This window comes from Miniopterus schreibersii, assembly GCF_964146895.1.
Source record: "Miniopterus schreibersii genome assembly, chromosome: 2".
Lineage (NCBI taxonomy): Eukaryota > Metazoa > Chordata > Mammalia > Chiroptera > Miniopteridae > Miniopterus > Miniopterus schreibersii.
In genome coordinates this window covers 172,819,199-172,833,469 of record NC_138102.1, presented here as the reverse complement: position 1 = coordinate 172,833,469, position 14,271 = coordinate 172,819,199, and the positions used below count along the sequence as shown (strand labels likewise).

At 41.5% G+C, this 14,271-nt stretch overlaps 1 protein-coding gene across 5 annotated transcripts in view; it reads right to left on the bottom strand.

The window, feature by feature from the left end:
• Positions 1-14,271, bottom strand: part of NR1H4 (nuclear receptor subfamily 1 group H member 4) — a 59,919-nt gene that overhangs the window by 5,462 nt on the left and 40,186 nt on the right. For 3 of the 5 annotated variants that reach the window (XM_081128163.1, XM_081128164.1, XM_081128161.1), the window contains 5 exons: positions 11,583-11,735; positions 9,563-9,696; positions 8,288-8,386; positions 7,853-7,952; positions 5,259-5,405 (listed from right to left, as the gene is read on the bottom strand). In XM_081128163.1, the coding sequence (XP_080984289.1) occupies positions 5,259-5,405; positions 7,853-7,952; positions 8,288-8,386; positions 9,563-9,696; positions 11,583-11,735 (633 nt within the window). The remainder of the gene's footprint in view (positions 1-5,258; positions 5,406-7,852; positions 7,953-8,287; positions 8,387-9,562; positions 9,697-11,582; positions 11,736-14,271) is intronic. The other 2 variants (XM_081128165.1, XM_081128162.1) reach the window with 1 other exon arrangement.

The following is a 14,271-nucleotide window of genomic DNA, read 5'->3' as shown; positions in this document are numbered from 1 at the left end:
TACATACAGTGTACTTTGCTACTACAACTAGCTACGACTTTATCACTCTAGTAAGAATTTCTCCTTTCTCTGACCTCACTGTCTCTTCGTTTTATAATTTACTTTAAAACCATTTTAAATTGCTATCTGTGCTTATACTTTCTCTCTGAGCCAAACGGCAGGAACCATATTTTACTGGTCTTTATATTCCCTACCCGCTGATATTTGGCAAGTATCAGGCCTTAGTGAGTGACAGGTGCAACGGAGTGAAGGAGCGCTGGGCTTTGAGTAGGGCGGCTGTGCTCACCTCCTGGCACCCTGCTGACTGACTGTATGCCCTTGGGTAGGTCACATAGCCTCTCTAAGCCTGGTCACCCCTCTACAAAATACAAGCATAGCGCCCACCTTCAGGGGCCATTGGCAATACTAACAAGATGATACAGGTAAAAGCAAACCACTGCAAAATCACAAGATATACTATCATCCTGATAAACACGTACGACATTGAATATTTCATTCCTGTCTGTTATGGGGATCAAAAAAGGCCACAAAATACTATGAATTTCAGAGGTTATTTATATTTTTAACTAACAGAACAATTTCTTTGGTTTGTGAGATGTTACTGCTCATTTCTTTGATGTTGAAATGTAAACTCTTTCAGTGTTAGCGAGCCTATTTCAGTCCTATCATATTTCATGGTATTATATGATTATTCCTATTTTTAATAAAAATTCCACCTGAAAGACCTAATTCTCATAAAACTACATTAGGAATAAAGAAATTGATGCACTAGAATTATGTAGAAACAACCACAGGTGTCCGATGTATGCTCTGAAGCCTCAGTGAACATAAATAAACACTACAACCCTCATTAAGTAAATGTATCTCAGGAGACAGTATCTTTGTGCATGTCATTGGGATTTAATAATAGCAAACAAAGGAGTATGGATTTGGAGAACAAGAAAAGAAATTTCACATTAAAGAGTGTGTGGGCATAAACAGGGTAACTGACATTATGTTACTGTGAAATTAAATGTACAATAGAAATAAGAATCTTTGCATAAGAATGAAAAGTTATTCTGAAAGGTCATCTCGAAAGACCAGGTTTTTATATGGTGTGTGGAAGAGGCAAGATTCTGAAAATCCACTGGGAAAAGCAAATTCATAAATATGAATAAATAGAACTGTCATGATAGATAACAAAATACTAATCGGCATGTGAATCTGGATGCTTTTTATTTTCACAATACGTGGTTGATGTTTGGGTAAAGTGTCTTATGAACTAGAGGCATGCATATTTATTTATAGAGACCACATGCTGGAAAACTTCATTTTTCAAATTTTCTGACACTCATAGAATCAGGTTCTGAAATTTATGTTATCCAGCAAGGAATTTTTTTATTACATATTTTTAACCTATAAGACCCTCAGCACTTCTCACCTCGTTGCTGCGTTGGTCTCTTCCCAGGTCTCTCTGCTGCTTGTCTCAGTCTCTCTAAACCTCCCTTCATATTACTGCTAGAAAGATCCCTCCACAGCACATCTACAGTCATGTCATGTCTGGTCGGAATATTACACAGGTGCCCCATTACACAAGGAATAAATTAATCTACTTTTGTGGCATTCGGTGCCATTAATAATCTCGCTCTTGCCCAGTCGGCGTGGCTCAGCGGTTGAGCATCCACCTAGGGTCCAGGCGATCGGGGTTCGATTCTCGGTCAGAGCACATGCCCGGGTTGCGGGCTCGATCCCCAGTCGGGGGCGTGCAGGAGGCAGCAGATCAATGACTCTCTCATCACTGATGTTTCTCTCTCTCCCTCTCCCTTCCTCTCTCTGAAATCAATAAAGATATATTTTAAAAAATAATAATCTAGGACTTACTACAATTTCAGCCTCATAAATATTATTTTCTAATTATATTAAAGCACATGTGAGTTCTATTCATGGTTATTCTGTCATTCCTTCACATCTTTGCACTTTCTACACTATTATATTATAGTGCAGTACATCTTGGAATGCGTTTCTCAGACTTTTGTGGCTTAACAAGTTTCTAGTCATCCTCCATGATTCAGTTGTCAACTTTGCAAGCCTTTCTGACTCACCCAATAGACTCGCACAGGAAGGCAGGGATTGTCACAAGGAACAGGGCTGAGCCAAGTTCCTAGAATTTGATGGAATTTGGGCTCCCCAGAGTTTGCTGAGTCTGGGGCAGGACTGGACCTTTTGGGGTGAGTGAGTGGTTCTATACTCAGAGGAAAACCATCTTAAAAGAAAATAAATGGACTAGACTCATAGCTTCAGATCATCATCCATCCATCCACCCATCCATCCGTGCATCCAATTATCCATTTCACAAATATTTGTTGGAACCTACTGCAAGCCAGGCATGCACTAGGTACCTGGGATAAAATACTAAGTCAAAAAGAGGCATTCCCTGCCTATGGAGTAATCCATGTGATACTGTAGCCAAATATTAAAGTTACACAGGATTTCAAAGCGGTCAAACTAGTTATGGGCTCTATTTCAACAGCTTTTAACAAAAAAAGGGCATATAGCTAACAAGCGGTGGAGCCTCGATTCAAGCCAGGTTCTTAATCACCACTGTCTCGTGATGTATAAACCAAGACGACATCGACCAGAGTAAGATCCTTTGATAGCTAAAGAGACATATCTATAAAATTAAAAATATTTTGTCACATGAGTCATCACCCATTTTTATCTTATTAGTTTTTAAAAAACGAGATTTGACTCATGGTTTTCGGAAACAGAGCACTGTCGCGGTGCATGGGAACCAGGACCGAAGAGCCGGCCGGGTTAGCTGGAGAGGCTTCCTCCGCGACAGGCCGCGGCCTCAGCCGCCTTCTGCAGAGAGAGCCCCCAATCTACGCTCAGTAGCCCAAACTATGAAAAGTCAGCAGTTTGGATAAATGGATAATATGAACTATCGATTACTCATTGCAACTTTAAAATCAGGACACTTGCCCGTTAATTAGTAACTACTTACTGCCTTGCCTTAACCGATGGGCAGAAAGATCTCGTTCAGCCGTATGAATAAGTGCTGGAGATCTGCTGTGCGACACTGTGCCTGTCGTCAGCAACACCACCTAGACATTTGTTAAGAGGGTAGACCTCATGTCAAATGGTCTTACCACCATAAAATAAAATTAAAAACCAGGACATTTAAGTAGCTGGCCAAGTGACTGGCTAAACCATCAATCAGAAAAAGTTTCTTGAGAAGATTTGGTTGAGAAGAATTGAAAGAAAAGCAATAAGACTTGTAGAACCGGATGGTGCCTTAGAGGTTCCCTGGTTCAACCCTCCTCCCTTACCCCCAGTCTCCTGCACACACACACACACACACACACACACACACACACACTAATTAAACCCAGAACAGGTAAGTGATAAAATCTGTCCAGGACCAGAATCCATATTTCTGGACAACACAATGTCTTTCAAAGGATGAAAAGCTGCAATAATATATTCCTCAGATCCTCTCTTCCTCTCCCTTTCTCCCGGCAGCAGAGGTCACAACCTTGACACCTCCTGCCTCCTGCCGGGTGTGTCCCATCCTGGCTCATCCTAACACGGCTGGAAGATCTGTAGAGCATAACTTGATGTTTTTCCCTTTCCACTCAAAAGTCTTCAGCGTCTTGCCATTACATAGGACATAAAGAATGAAATCTTCAGTCCAGCATTCAAAGCCCCCACCATTTAGTTCTGACTGTATCTTCTTTTTACCTCTTCTTAATATGACTCTTAATCCAATCAACTGAACCATCCACTCTTCTTTGTGTGCATGACCTGAGCTTTCCAGCCTCAGTCCTTTGCTCCTGCCGTTCCACTCTGAGTATCACATCAAACGTTGTTCAAGGTCCAGCAAAAATGCCAATGAAACCTTTCCCAGCCACTCACAACTAGAAGTCATCTCTCTGTTATTCTTGCCCACATTTTATCTTAACTATCTCTTAACATATCTCTCTAGTTCATATCTTCCCACTAGACAGCAAGCTTCCAAGGGGAAGGAACATGCCTGATTTCCCTCTTCACTACCACCATCCTACCTTGCTCCTAAGGAGTTGCTAAACCAAAAAAGTCAATGGATATATAGGAATAATGCATCTTTTGAAAGAGTTTTCTAAAAAATCTACCAACGGTGCTAATTATGTTTTCAGTTTTAAACTAAGAGGAAAAAACATGACTATGGCAAGGCTGCTTTTAAAAAGCAATTTTCAATTATTTTACTTACATCACAGTTGCAGAACTGCCTGAAAACCCTTCTTCCACTCTCTATACTAAAATACTAGTTGGCTGAGTATTTAAACTTGCTCCAGTCAATTATAGACTAATAATACTTTAGGGGAAAAAAGGTCTTCAAGAGTCATCCCATGTCATTCATATCCCCAACCCACATATAAAATCTCTCGGGGAAATAACAACTTACCATATTTTAAGTATCTTTTAAGATAAATTGCATAGAATTCCTGGTAAACCATTCTGATATTATTATTATTATTATTATTATTATTATTATTATATCACCATCTCCCCACTCCCTCCCATCTGGCAACCATCAGCTGTTCTCTGCATCTATGGTCCGTTTCTATTTTGTTTTGTTGAGACATCCTGACGTCGCTTGACGCTCTGTGTTACAATATTACTCCATGATAAGTTAAACTGCGTTACTCATACTATTATTTCATTTGTCTCTTGAGAGGAAGTGCAGCACAGTGTTTAAGACACATGGCTCTCTCATCCATAAACTGGGAACAATAACTACTTATCTCATAGGATATTTTCAAAGATTTGATGGCATCATATATGTAAAATATTTAGAACAGTGTCTGAAACCTAGTGACTGATATATAAATGTTGCTGTCATTATTTCTTCTTACTTTTCTTTGAATAAAGATTGATAATAGTTTGATACATAGGCATTCAGACCTGGAGGCTTTGAATAAATGCATCTTTTTCTAGACTGAATAACCACAGCTCCTTTACATTATGTGTTTCATCAGACTAATTAAAAAATTTTTTTAAATCCCTCCAGTGGTCCAGTGAAAAGAGTATTGTTCATATTTTGCTATTGCAACAAGGATTTTTGAACTAAGACTCTAAAGCCCCATCTATTTAACATAGATCATTATAGGGCCATTCTCCGTGTTTGTCAAAATGGGCATGTAATATTGCATAAGACAAGCAAGAGCCTCACCTTCGTGGGTTGTACGAATTTTTACTTGAAGAAACAGACTCTTTTTACCATTAACCCAGTCACTTACCACTCTTTCGAATTCTCTCTTCCAACAAGTCCGCATGACCAGCTGGAAGTTTCTTATTGAAAATCTCAGCTGAACGGAGGAACATAGCTTCCACTGCAGACCCTTTCAGCAACGCAATCTGATCTTCGTGGTCCAGAGTCTGAAATCCTGGGTGAGGTTGATGACCAAGTCAGTATCAAGGAGTTGTGAGCGCTACAAAACAGCATGTCATCACCGCCGGCATCCCCACTCATGAAACAGTTTCATTAAAACTGCTTGTAGTTGTTTTAAGATTGGGGAGTCAAGTTGAGTCAGTAAGTATCTATTGTGCTCTCCCAAACAGAAGCTGACTTTTATCCCCATCGAGTGGGATTTGATGAACAAGTTGGGCAAGAGAAGGCTTCCAGCCTACACTGAATATTTAGATTATGGCAGAGACAGGCTGATACAGACGAAGCAACCCTCAAAAATCAGAGGCAAGCAGACTCTCCGTGAGCCACTAGTTTAGCTACATCTGGTGTCACAGCTCAACTCTGCAGAATGGAAATAGCCCCAAGCCAGAAAACTCTTTAGGTGGATCCGGAGGTGTAAAGAAATTTTTGGCCAATTCACGAATCTTTAGTCAATCCGGAGACTGAGTCGCACTTCCAATAAAAGACCTAATCGAGGTCATGTTGAGGTGTCTTCTCCGAGCTCAGCACTGTGCCGTGCAGGGCGGGGGACATGACTGATGTAACGAATGGGAAAGAAACACAAGCTCGTGTGCACATGCGGACACACGCACGCCCCGTGGATAGAGATAGAATAATGCCTTCGGGCCTCAGTGGCTTAGGAAAGCAGTCAGTAGCAATGGGAGTTTAGAGAAGAGTAACACTAAGGATCAAGAAGCAGTGTCCCCGTGTCAGAGACTCAGCACTCCTCCGAGGGCCGGAGCCACGCCAGGCCTCTAGCACCCTGGACAGTGGCCTGACTCCACTTGGCCCTGCACAGGGCACTTTCACTATCAGTCTTGCATCACCATTGTGACTATTTGTAATGATGACATTTCTATAATTATTATTAAAATATACCTTTTCTTTCTCAGGGTTTTTTTGCCTTTTCTTTCCTTCTGTATTTTTAATTTTTTCCCTCTGCCTTACTCACTAAACACACGTATATTGCACTCCTTTCGTCCCTCAGGAGCCAGTCCAGGCACAGGGTGGAAGATGTGTGTAAGATATTGCCACTGCTTTCAGATAAGCTCCCTTCTTATGAGTAAGATTTTTTTTTTTTTTGGTCTTCAATTATTTCTTGGTTCAAGACCAACTGACCATTTGAACTGAAAAATCTTTTTTCATACACAACAAAAACCATCCTATTTCTCCCTTTCCAATTCTCCTCCCACAGTTTCTAACTCTTGAATAATCTTGTTTTTGATCAAGAGTGCCTTCAGTTTAATTAGCATAGAACAAATTAAGTTCCTCTTTCATTGTTAATAAAGAAATGAGAGAATGTTAATGTTTCGATGATAACAAGAACTTCCCCCCACATTTTATGAATTTTATGTAGGCTTATGTTTATTCATGACACATTTAATAAAATAATAGCATAATGCTGGGAAAGAAGGCAAATTACCATGTTTAATTAAAATCCTATGTCATAAGTTACCTTCTGTAATTTAATATTATAGTGTCATGTAGCTATACTAGGTATTTATTATACTCTTCTAGACCATGAGATTTTAATGTACTAATATATATTTAAAACACTGAAACCACCTAAACCTATGGACTTAGATTGCTTTGAAACTGTGCCTGAAAGAACTGGAGGCTGGGAGATAAGAATCTTGCATCTAATAATTCTATTCTTGCTCACACCTCATTATATTTTCACAAGCAGATTTCTTGACTTCAAATGTCTCTTCTCTTTTATGTTACCTGAAAAACTCCTTTTTGTTTTATTTTTATTATTATTATTTTTAAAATATATCTTTATTGATTTCAGAGAGAGGAAGGAAGAGGGAGAGAGAGAGAGATAGAAACATCAACGATGAGAGAGTCATTGATCGGCTGTCTTCGGCACACCCCCAACTGGGGATCGAGCCCTCAACCTGGGCCTGTGCCCTGACCAGGAATCGAACCAGGATCTCCTGGATCCTAGGCCAACACTCAATGGCTGAGCCATGCCCGGCTGGACTCCTTTTTGTTTTAGACTCAACTCAAATATGATTCTCTTAGAAGCCTTCCTGTCTTTCTCAAATATAATCAGCAATTACTTCCTCTCTGTTCAAACAGCACTTTGTATACACTTTTTTTTATTTTATAGCCTTTAATCACTATCCTTGAAGGTAATAGCTAGGTACTTAGTATAGAGTAGGGATCAACAAACACTTATTATGAAATGAATAAGTGGATGAATCACAACATAGCAAAGTCACAATTTCTTAATTTATCAATTAGGAAGAGTTAACGAAAATGATTTTAAATAGACTACCTGGCTCTAACACTTTATGTCTATAGTAGACAAATTAAATTAGAAGGGAGATAATTCTCCTTTTGCAATGAACAGACCTGCCTCTCAACGTCACACGAATATATTGCACAATATAGCACAAAAGTAACTGCATGTAAAGATACCTGGTAGCTTTTTTGTGAATTCTACGAGAATCTGTACATGACTGGTAGCCATTTCAGTTAAAATGAGAAAATTTTCTTCTGCACTGAATTCTTCTTTTAACTAAATTTTAAGAAAAAAGGAAGTGATTAATAAGTAGATAAAAAGATAAAGCAATATAAAATCATTAGGCTAAAGATCCAGATTTAGGCAAAATCATTTAAAGACCCAGCTCCTATTTTTCAGATCCTTGGAGAGCAGTTACTGTTACCAAGATAGATCTGAGACTTCTTACTCATTGGTTACTTAATGTTGCTAAAAGTTTAAATGTGTAACTTAAATTTTCAGCTCTAATCATTTCAAAGCAACACATTTATATATTAATTCCACCTCCAACATAGTAAAAGCCCCAGAAAATATAAACTTTAAACGCGTGCATTTTCGGGTAGTGTACGTACAATTTTATTTGTGATTTCCTGAGGCATCCTCTGTTTGCTGTATGAATCCATAATATAATGTAGAAGATTCTGTTGGTCCGGGGTGAGTTCAGTTTTCTCCTACACTGGCAAAAAAATAAAAGGTGTTAGGGAGGGTGGCTATAGGGCATTTTTTCTATATACATATACACTCATCTGGAGTAAATGAATATCAGAAATGTTGGGAAAGGCCCTAAATATGGCAGGAACTGTACACTCTGATACTTAGGCTCTGAGTGTCATCGCTTTTTCTGAGTCCTTGGGCAAGCCACATCACAATTCGCTAAGTTTGTCCCAAGCTACTCTTTTTCCTCTCTGTAAAATAGGGAAAACAAAATATTTCTTTCATGTATTTCTTAGGAATAAATAATAATATGGATATGAAGCTTATTGAGCCCATTCATAGGGAAGTTCAGTGAAAGTTCAAGGTTTGGTCATAACTAAGAAGTTTCCACATGTAACATGGAGACTCCGCTTGAGGGTATTTATTTGGAGCAGGGGCTGACACACGGGGGCCCCTGGGCCGAATCCACCTGGTTTTGTAAAGCCACTGGAAGACAACCACACTCATTTGTTCACATATTAGCAATGCTACTCAGCGTTGAGTAGTTGAGGTGGAGACCATGTGGCCAGGGCCTAATATATTTGGCCCTTTACAAAAAAAAAAAATGCTGACTCCTGAAGGTCATCGGCCTGGACAATTCAGACCCTAAACCTCTCTCTCTCCTTCACTGGAGCTTTGGAAGAGAGTGAATCACCGTGTCAGCCTTTTGCTTCCTTACCCCAAGTGTTCCTGATGAAGCACTATAGCAAAATAATACTTTCATACCCAATAATTTTTTTCTGAAATAAATATAAAAGAATAGATCTGAAAAACTAAATGTGGATGACGTTTCCTTTGTCGGTAATGGAATAAATATTGAGAAGGGCGTGACTTGAGCAAAAAACGGATTCTTGGTTTTTCAGCTAATGGCAAATTAAAATCCCTAGACCCGCCCTGTGCTTTATCCCTTTGTGTAGCAGATCGCACAAGATGCTGTGCCTCTGTTTGTCCCAAGCTGCTCAAAGGATTTCCGGTTCGGTGTATAAACTGGATTTTTCAAACTGAGTCCTGATTAAGAAGAAGCCCATTTAAAGCCCAATGGAAAGGCAATTCTGCCCACAGCCGTGGCTCTAATGGGAAGGTGTCCCAGCTGGACCACGACACGCCCAGGAGCTCAGCGGCTGGCACTGGCAGGCACCGCTGCGTGTTATTACCCTGCATGACTTAGTTGTCGAGGTCACTTGTCGCAAGTCACGTCCTTCGCTGTCTTCGTTAATGGGCTGATCTGCATGCTGCTTCACGTTTTTTCTCAGTCGTTTCGATTTACACTGAATTTCGGTTAACAAGCCTGAAAAAATAAACACAGGGACTTAACCAACCACAGAAAGTACCATTGGCTGCGTGGTCACAAGGCCGCTGAGACGCAGCCGGGTCATCAGATGGCCCATGCGATTTGGCACAGAGCCAGTTCTAGCCTTTCTGATGTTTTAAGGCTTGGCCTTGAACAAGAAATTTATCCTCTGTGAGTCTCGGCTTTTTCACTTGTAAAATGGGAATACTATCTGCCTTGCAGTGTTTTGTGTAGGTTAAATGTTACATCATTTTTTTAAAATGAGCTTCGTATAAAGGCTGGAATGCCAAAGCATTGTACAAATGCAAGGGATTTGCTCAATAAGCTGAAGAATGATGCTTCCCAGGGAATTTTGCAAGTTATTATTTCAAGACATAGTATTAATGTTATTTTTCACCCATAGCTGCCCCATAAGACATGTATTCAATTTCACATTAAACACATAAGTAATCATGTTGAATAAAACAAATGTCAAGATCCTTTAGAAAAAATTTCAAATCCTGTCCATTTTCATAGTTGTATAAATTATTGAGAACATCATTAAAGATGAAAGCAACTCAAGGGGACTTAGAAATTTTCTTTTGAATAATCATATAAAATCATCATTAATTTACACTTACGCAGAGCTACAAAAAGTAACATGGAATGATCTCCCACATTCCAATTTAATTTCTTCATTCCCTCATGGTTAATGAAACTAAATCCCAGGAATCTCTTTGTCTGGGGAATTCAGTTTATAGGATCATATGAAAGCTCTGCATCTGTTACTAGACAAGTCCATGTTCATAAATAATGTTACAGACTCTTTACAGGTGGCGCCTTGAAAAATGTCCTCAGAGCTTCAGATGGGACAAGCTCATGTTTAAGTGATGAGCCACATGAACCACCCAGTATCGCAGCAAATGTTTCCATGGCAAGATTGGGTTCCAGCAGCAGCAGCCCCCGTTGCCGTCTCTTGTTTCATATGCGCTGAGAGGAGATTGTGATCGGCCACTATAAAACTTTCATGCTCCCGGAGCTGCATTATTTACACTGGCCTATTTTCTGCCTCCTGAACACATTATTTCTCTGGGGCCGTCCCAGTCACCTGTCCAGTTTGGGAACAATAGACCTGGACTGGCCTTCCAAAGGCTTTTCTTTCGTGTGGCATTCCCTCCCTGACTGTTATCATCCCCTTGGTGACATTTGCTTGTCTCTTTGTGTTTTGAGGGGGAACAGGGCGTATCTCAGAATCTGAGTGGTCTGTAGAATTTGCAGAATGAAAAATTAATATGTTATATCCTAGCATGCATTCCAAATGTTGATGAAGATTATGGTTTCTCACAAAGCCAGCAGTTAATACAGTGTCTTCTTTTATCAGATGGAAAGGCCAAATGATATTAAAACTCGGGGTAGTTAATTTCCTGTGAAAACTTATACAAATTGATTCAGAGCTGCAACCAAAAGCAGGAGGATTCTTAATAAAATGACTTGGTTTAAAACTCTATTTAGACAGTTCAGAGGCAGTTATACCTTATTCTTAACTTTTCCCACAACTGTGCATTTTTATGCAAGTTAAACAATAAATTAAGAAGATATTAAATCAAATTTGGAGGAAGCTTTTAGACTGTCGTTCTTTGTAGTTTATTAAAATAACGCCACCTCAGTCCACGTTTAAGTCATTGCAACAGTGAACAATGAAACAGCTGCTTCTTTCAGGTGACCAGAACGCTCTTTAGCAGACAGTTTGGATAATGCCTGTGATTCATTATCCTTTCCAAGAACTTAGACGGCTTAGTAAGTCCCTTCTTTAATACGTGAAGCACCATTCTAATTAGATGAGTTACCTGACATCTGCCTTCTTAAGAGATATTTAGTGGAATTTAATTGCTTGATGCGAATACCTCTATACATACATTCAGCCAACATTCCCATCTCTTTGCATTTCCTTAGCCGGCACTCTTGGCACTTTCTTCGCATGTACATGTCCATCACACAGTTGCCTCCGTTTTTACACTTGTACACGGCATTTTTGGTGATGCTTCTCCTGAAGAAACCTGTGGAGGAAACACAGCAAGGAGTCAAAAAGGCTTCTGACACCTTCCACTCAGGAAAACACACCAGGGCTGAGACGCCCGAGCGGCAGCTTCCAGGCCACCCTAGAGTGTACCATTGACAAAAGTGCTTTCGACTGCACTGCATCACCCAGAAAGCTGCTGTTTTTTCATCTATCTCCCCAAAATAAAGATGTGTTTCAATGATAAACCTATCTTAGGAAAAATCTTAGCTAGTCTTTGAAAGATAAATCATGTTCATTATACGGCCACTGGGGCTCAAGGGTGGGCCCGCGTCCTTACTCTAGGTGCTGGCGGTGCACGGGCGAGGAGGTCGGCCCTGCCGTCTGGGAGCCTACGGCTGGCCCAGCGCAAGGCCGTGCAAAGAGCCGAACAGTAAAAGTGAGCTTCCTGGGCTGCGCTGGGCAGAGGAGGCAGGGAAACGGTTGGTCCTGGAGGAAGGGCTCAGACTCGGCAGTGAGTGTTGAGCTAAGCCTTGCAAAATGAGTTGCTGTTTACCAGGCAGACGGGGAGAGGTCACCTTCAAGGTTTCAGTTCAGTACTTAATATGTCCAGCTTGGGGTAATAATGAAAATGCCAACCTTGATTTAAAAGCACACGAAGTTGCAGCCACAGCCGCCTGCTCCAGCTAAGCTGCCTGGAGTGTGTTTGGGGGGGGAGGTGACCGGCTTCCTTCCCGCTTCCCCTTCCCTCCACTTTCGACTTCTCCTCTCCCTGCGCCATCCGGCTAACCACAGCTCCTGACTCTTCCAGGCAAGGCCGAGTGGCAAATAAGGAGAGGATGGTGGGAGGCGATGGAAGAAGTGGCAGGAAAGCACTCCCAGCGCTGGCCCGTGTTGTTAGGAGCTGGTTTATAGAGCCAGCAAGTCTCTGAAATGGACTCTCTCTTCCTTGGGTTGGGCTCTTTAGAGAACACCTCCCGTCATTGGGATGCTTTCCTCTGAAGTTTCTTGCTGAGGGCAAGTTCATCTCTATTCTAGCCAATGGCTTGTGTCTCCGTCGGCACCTAGGAATCTGGCAATTCACCTCCACCTTCTTGACTCTGACGTCCCTCCATGTGGCCTTCTTACCATGGACTTAAGATAACCCCATCCAACTTTCTCTGGTCCAACAAACTCTGTGGGGCAGAGAAATCTCTCCCACTTTTCCAAAAGCAGCCAGCCAGCCTTCCTCTTGCCCTTTCAGACTTCTCAGGTGAAGTTCAGAGGCCCGTCTGCAGTCTCCCTCAGCTTCAGGAGATGCGTGCCAGTCTCCTCAAGGGATCCTGGTGAAGACCTTTTCACCGGGCCTCGAGGCAGAAGGGCCTCCTTGGTATATAGAGTTTACCCAGGGCAGGGGGGACACCTTTTTCTAATTCTCACAACAGTGCTCTACGTTCCAGTGATGGACCCCAGCAGCAGACACCCGCACCCCATGTTCACCCCTTTCCAGTGGGGATGTGGGCTTCGTAGCACACTAGTCACATGCGCCAAAACCTTTGGAGCAACACCGCCCTATAATTTCCAGTTCCTGACGACTTCATACCCTCAAAGTAGGTGAGGTATTTAATTAGATTTTTACTACCCGCTGCAAGATCGGCTCACTTTGGAATGTAGCATCTGGTGTCTCCATGTCTATGCCAAAATCGAGACTAAAGTCCTTCCTATTTTAACAGCCTGATGCGATAATATTTAAGAATTATTAAGCACTCATTGGCTGTGGTTCTAATGGACCAGGAGGACTCCAGCCCAGGTGGCCATGCCCCAAAGCCCTCACTCTCAAGCACTGTGCATGCAATAATTGCCTCCCTTGGCTCACAAGAGAGTAGGAGAGCTTAATATTAAGTATCTACTATGCGAAAGCTGCATCCTCTGACCTGGGCGATGCCAACATGAGTAAGGCGCTCTGGTCCTCAGAGCTTCCAACTTAGTGGGAAGACAAAGTAGTAAATTCCCAGCATAATACAAGATAGAACCATCGGATAGCTAATCAAACAATTCATTTTCAGAACGCAGATGAGAAGCAATCATTTCAGGTCCACACTATATGCTCCTGAAGCTTATGTTAAATTTAAGGTGAGGGGGTAGCAATTTCATCTCAGACATGGAGATCTGCATAGTGGTTATGACAATCTTTCCAGCAGAAGGCAATAGAAGATTATTCTAGTAAGCTAAGTATAACAGGACAATTTCCCAATAGCAAGACGCCAAGCGTCTTGAGGAAAAGGTACTATAGGGGCTGGGAATAACCCTGATTAATTCCGAATAGGGGTAATCAGGGCAGAATTCGTGAGGGAAGTAGAATGAGCTGGGTCTTGGGGAATAATTATGATTTTGAAACATAGACTGTGAAGGATAGACATTCTGGGAAATGAGCGAAGGCAGGGAGTTATGGAAATTCCAAGGAAGTCCGAATAATCTTTCTTGATGAGAGGTTAGCATGAGTGGCGGGACTAGTGGGAGATGGGTGAGGGAATGTAGTGGGACAGAAGGTGGTTCAGTGCCCCTGAATGCCAGCCTAAGGAGCTGGGTCCCTGCTG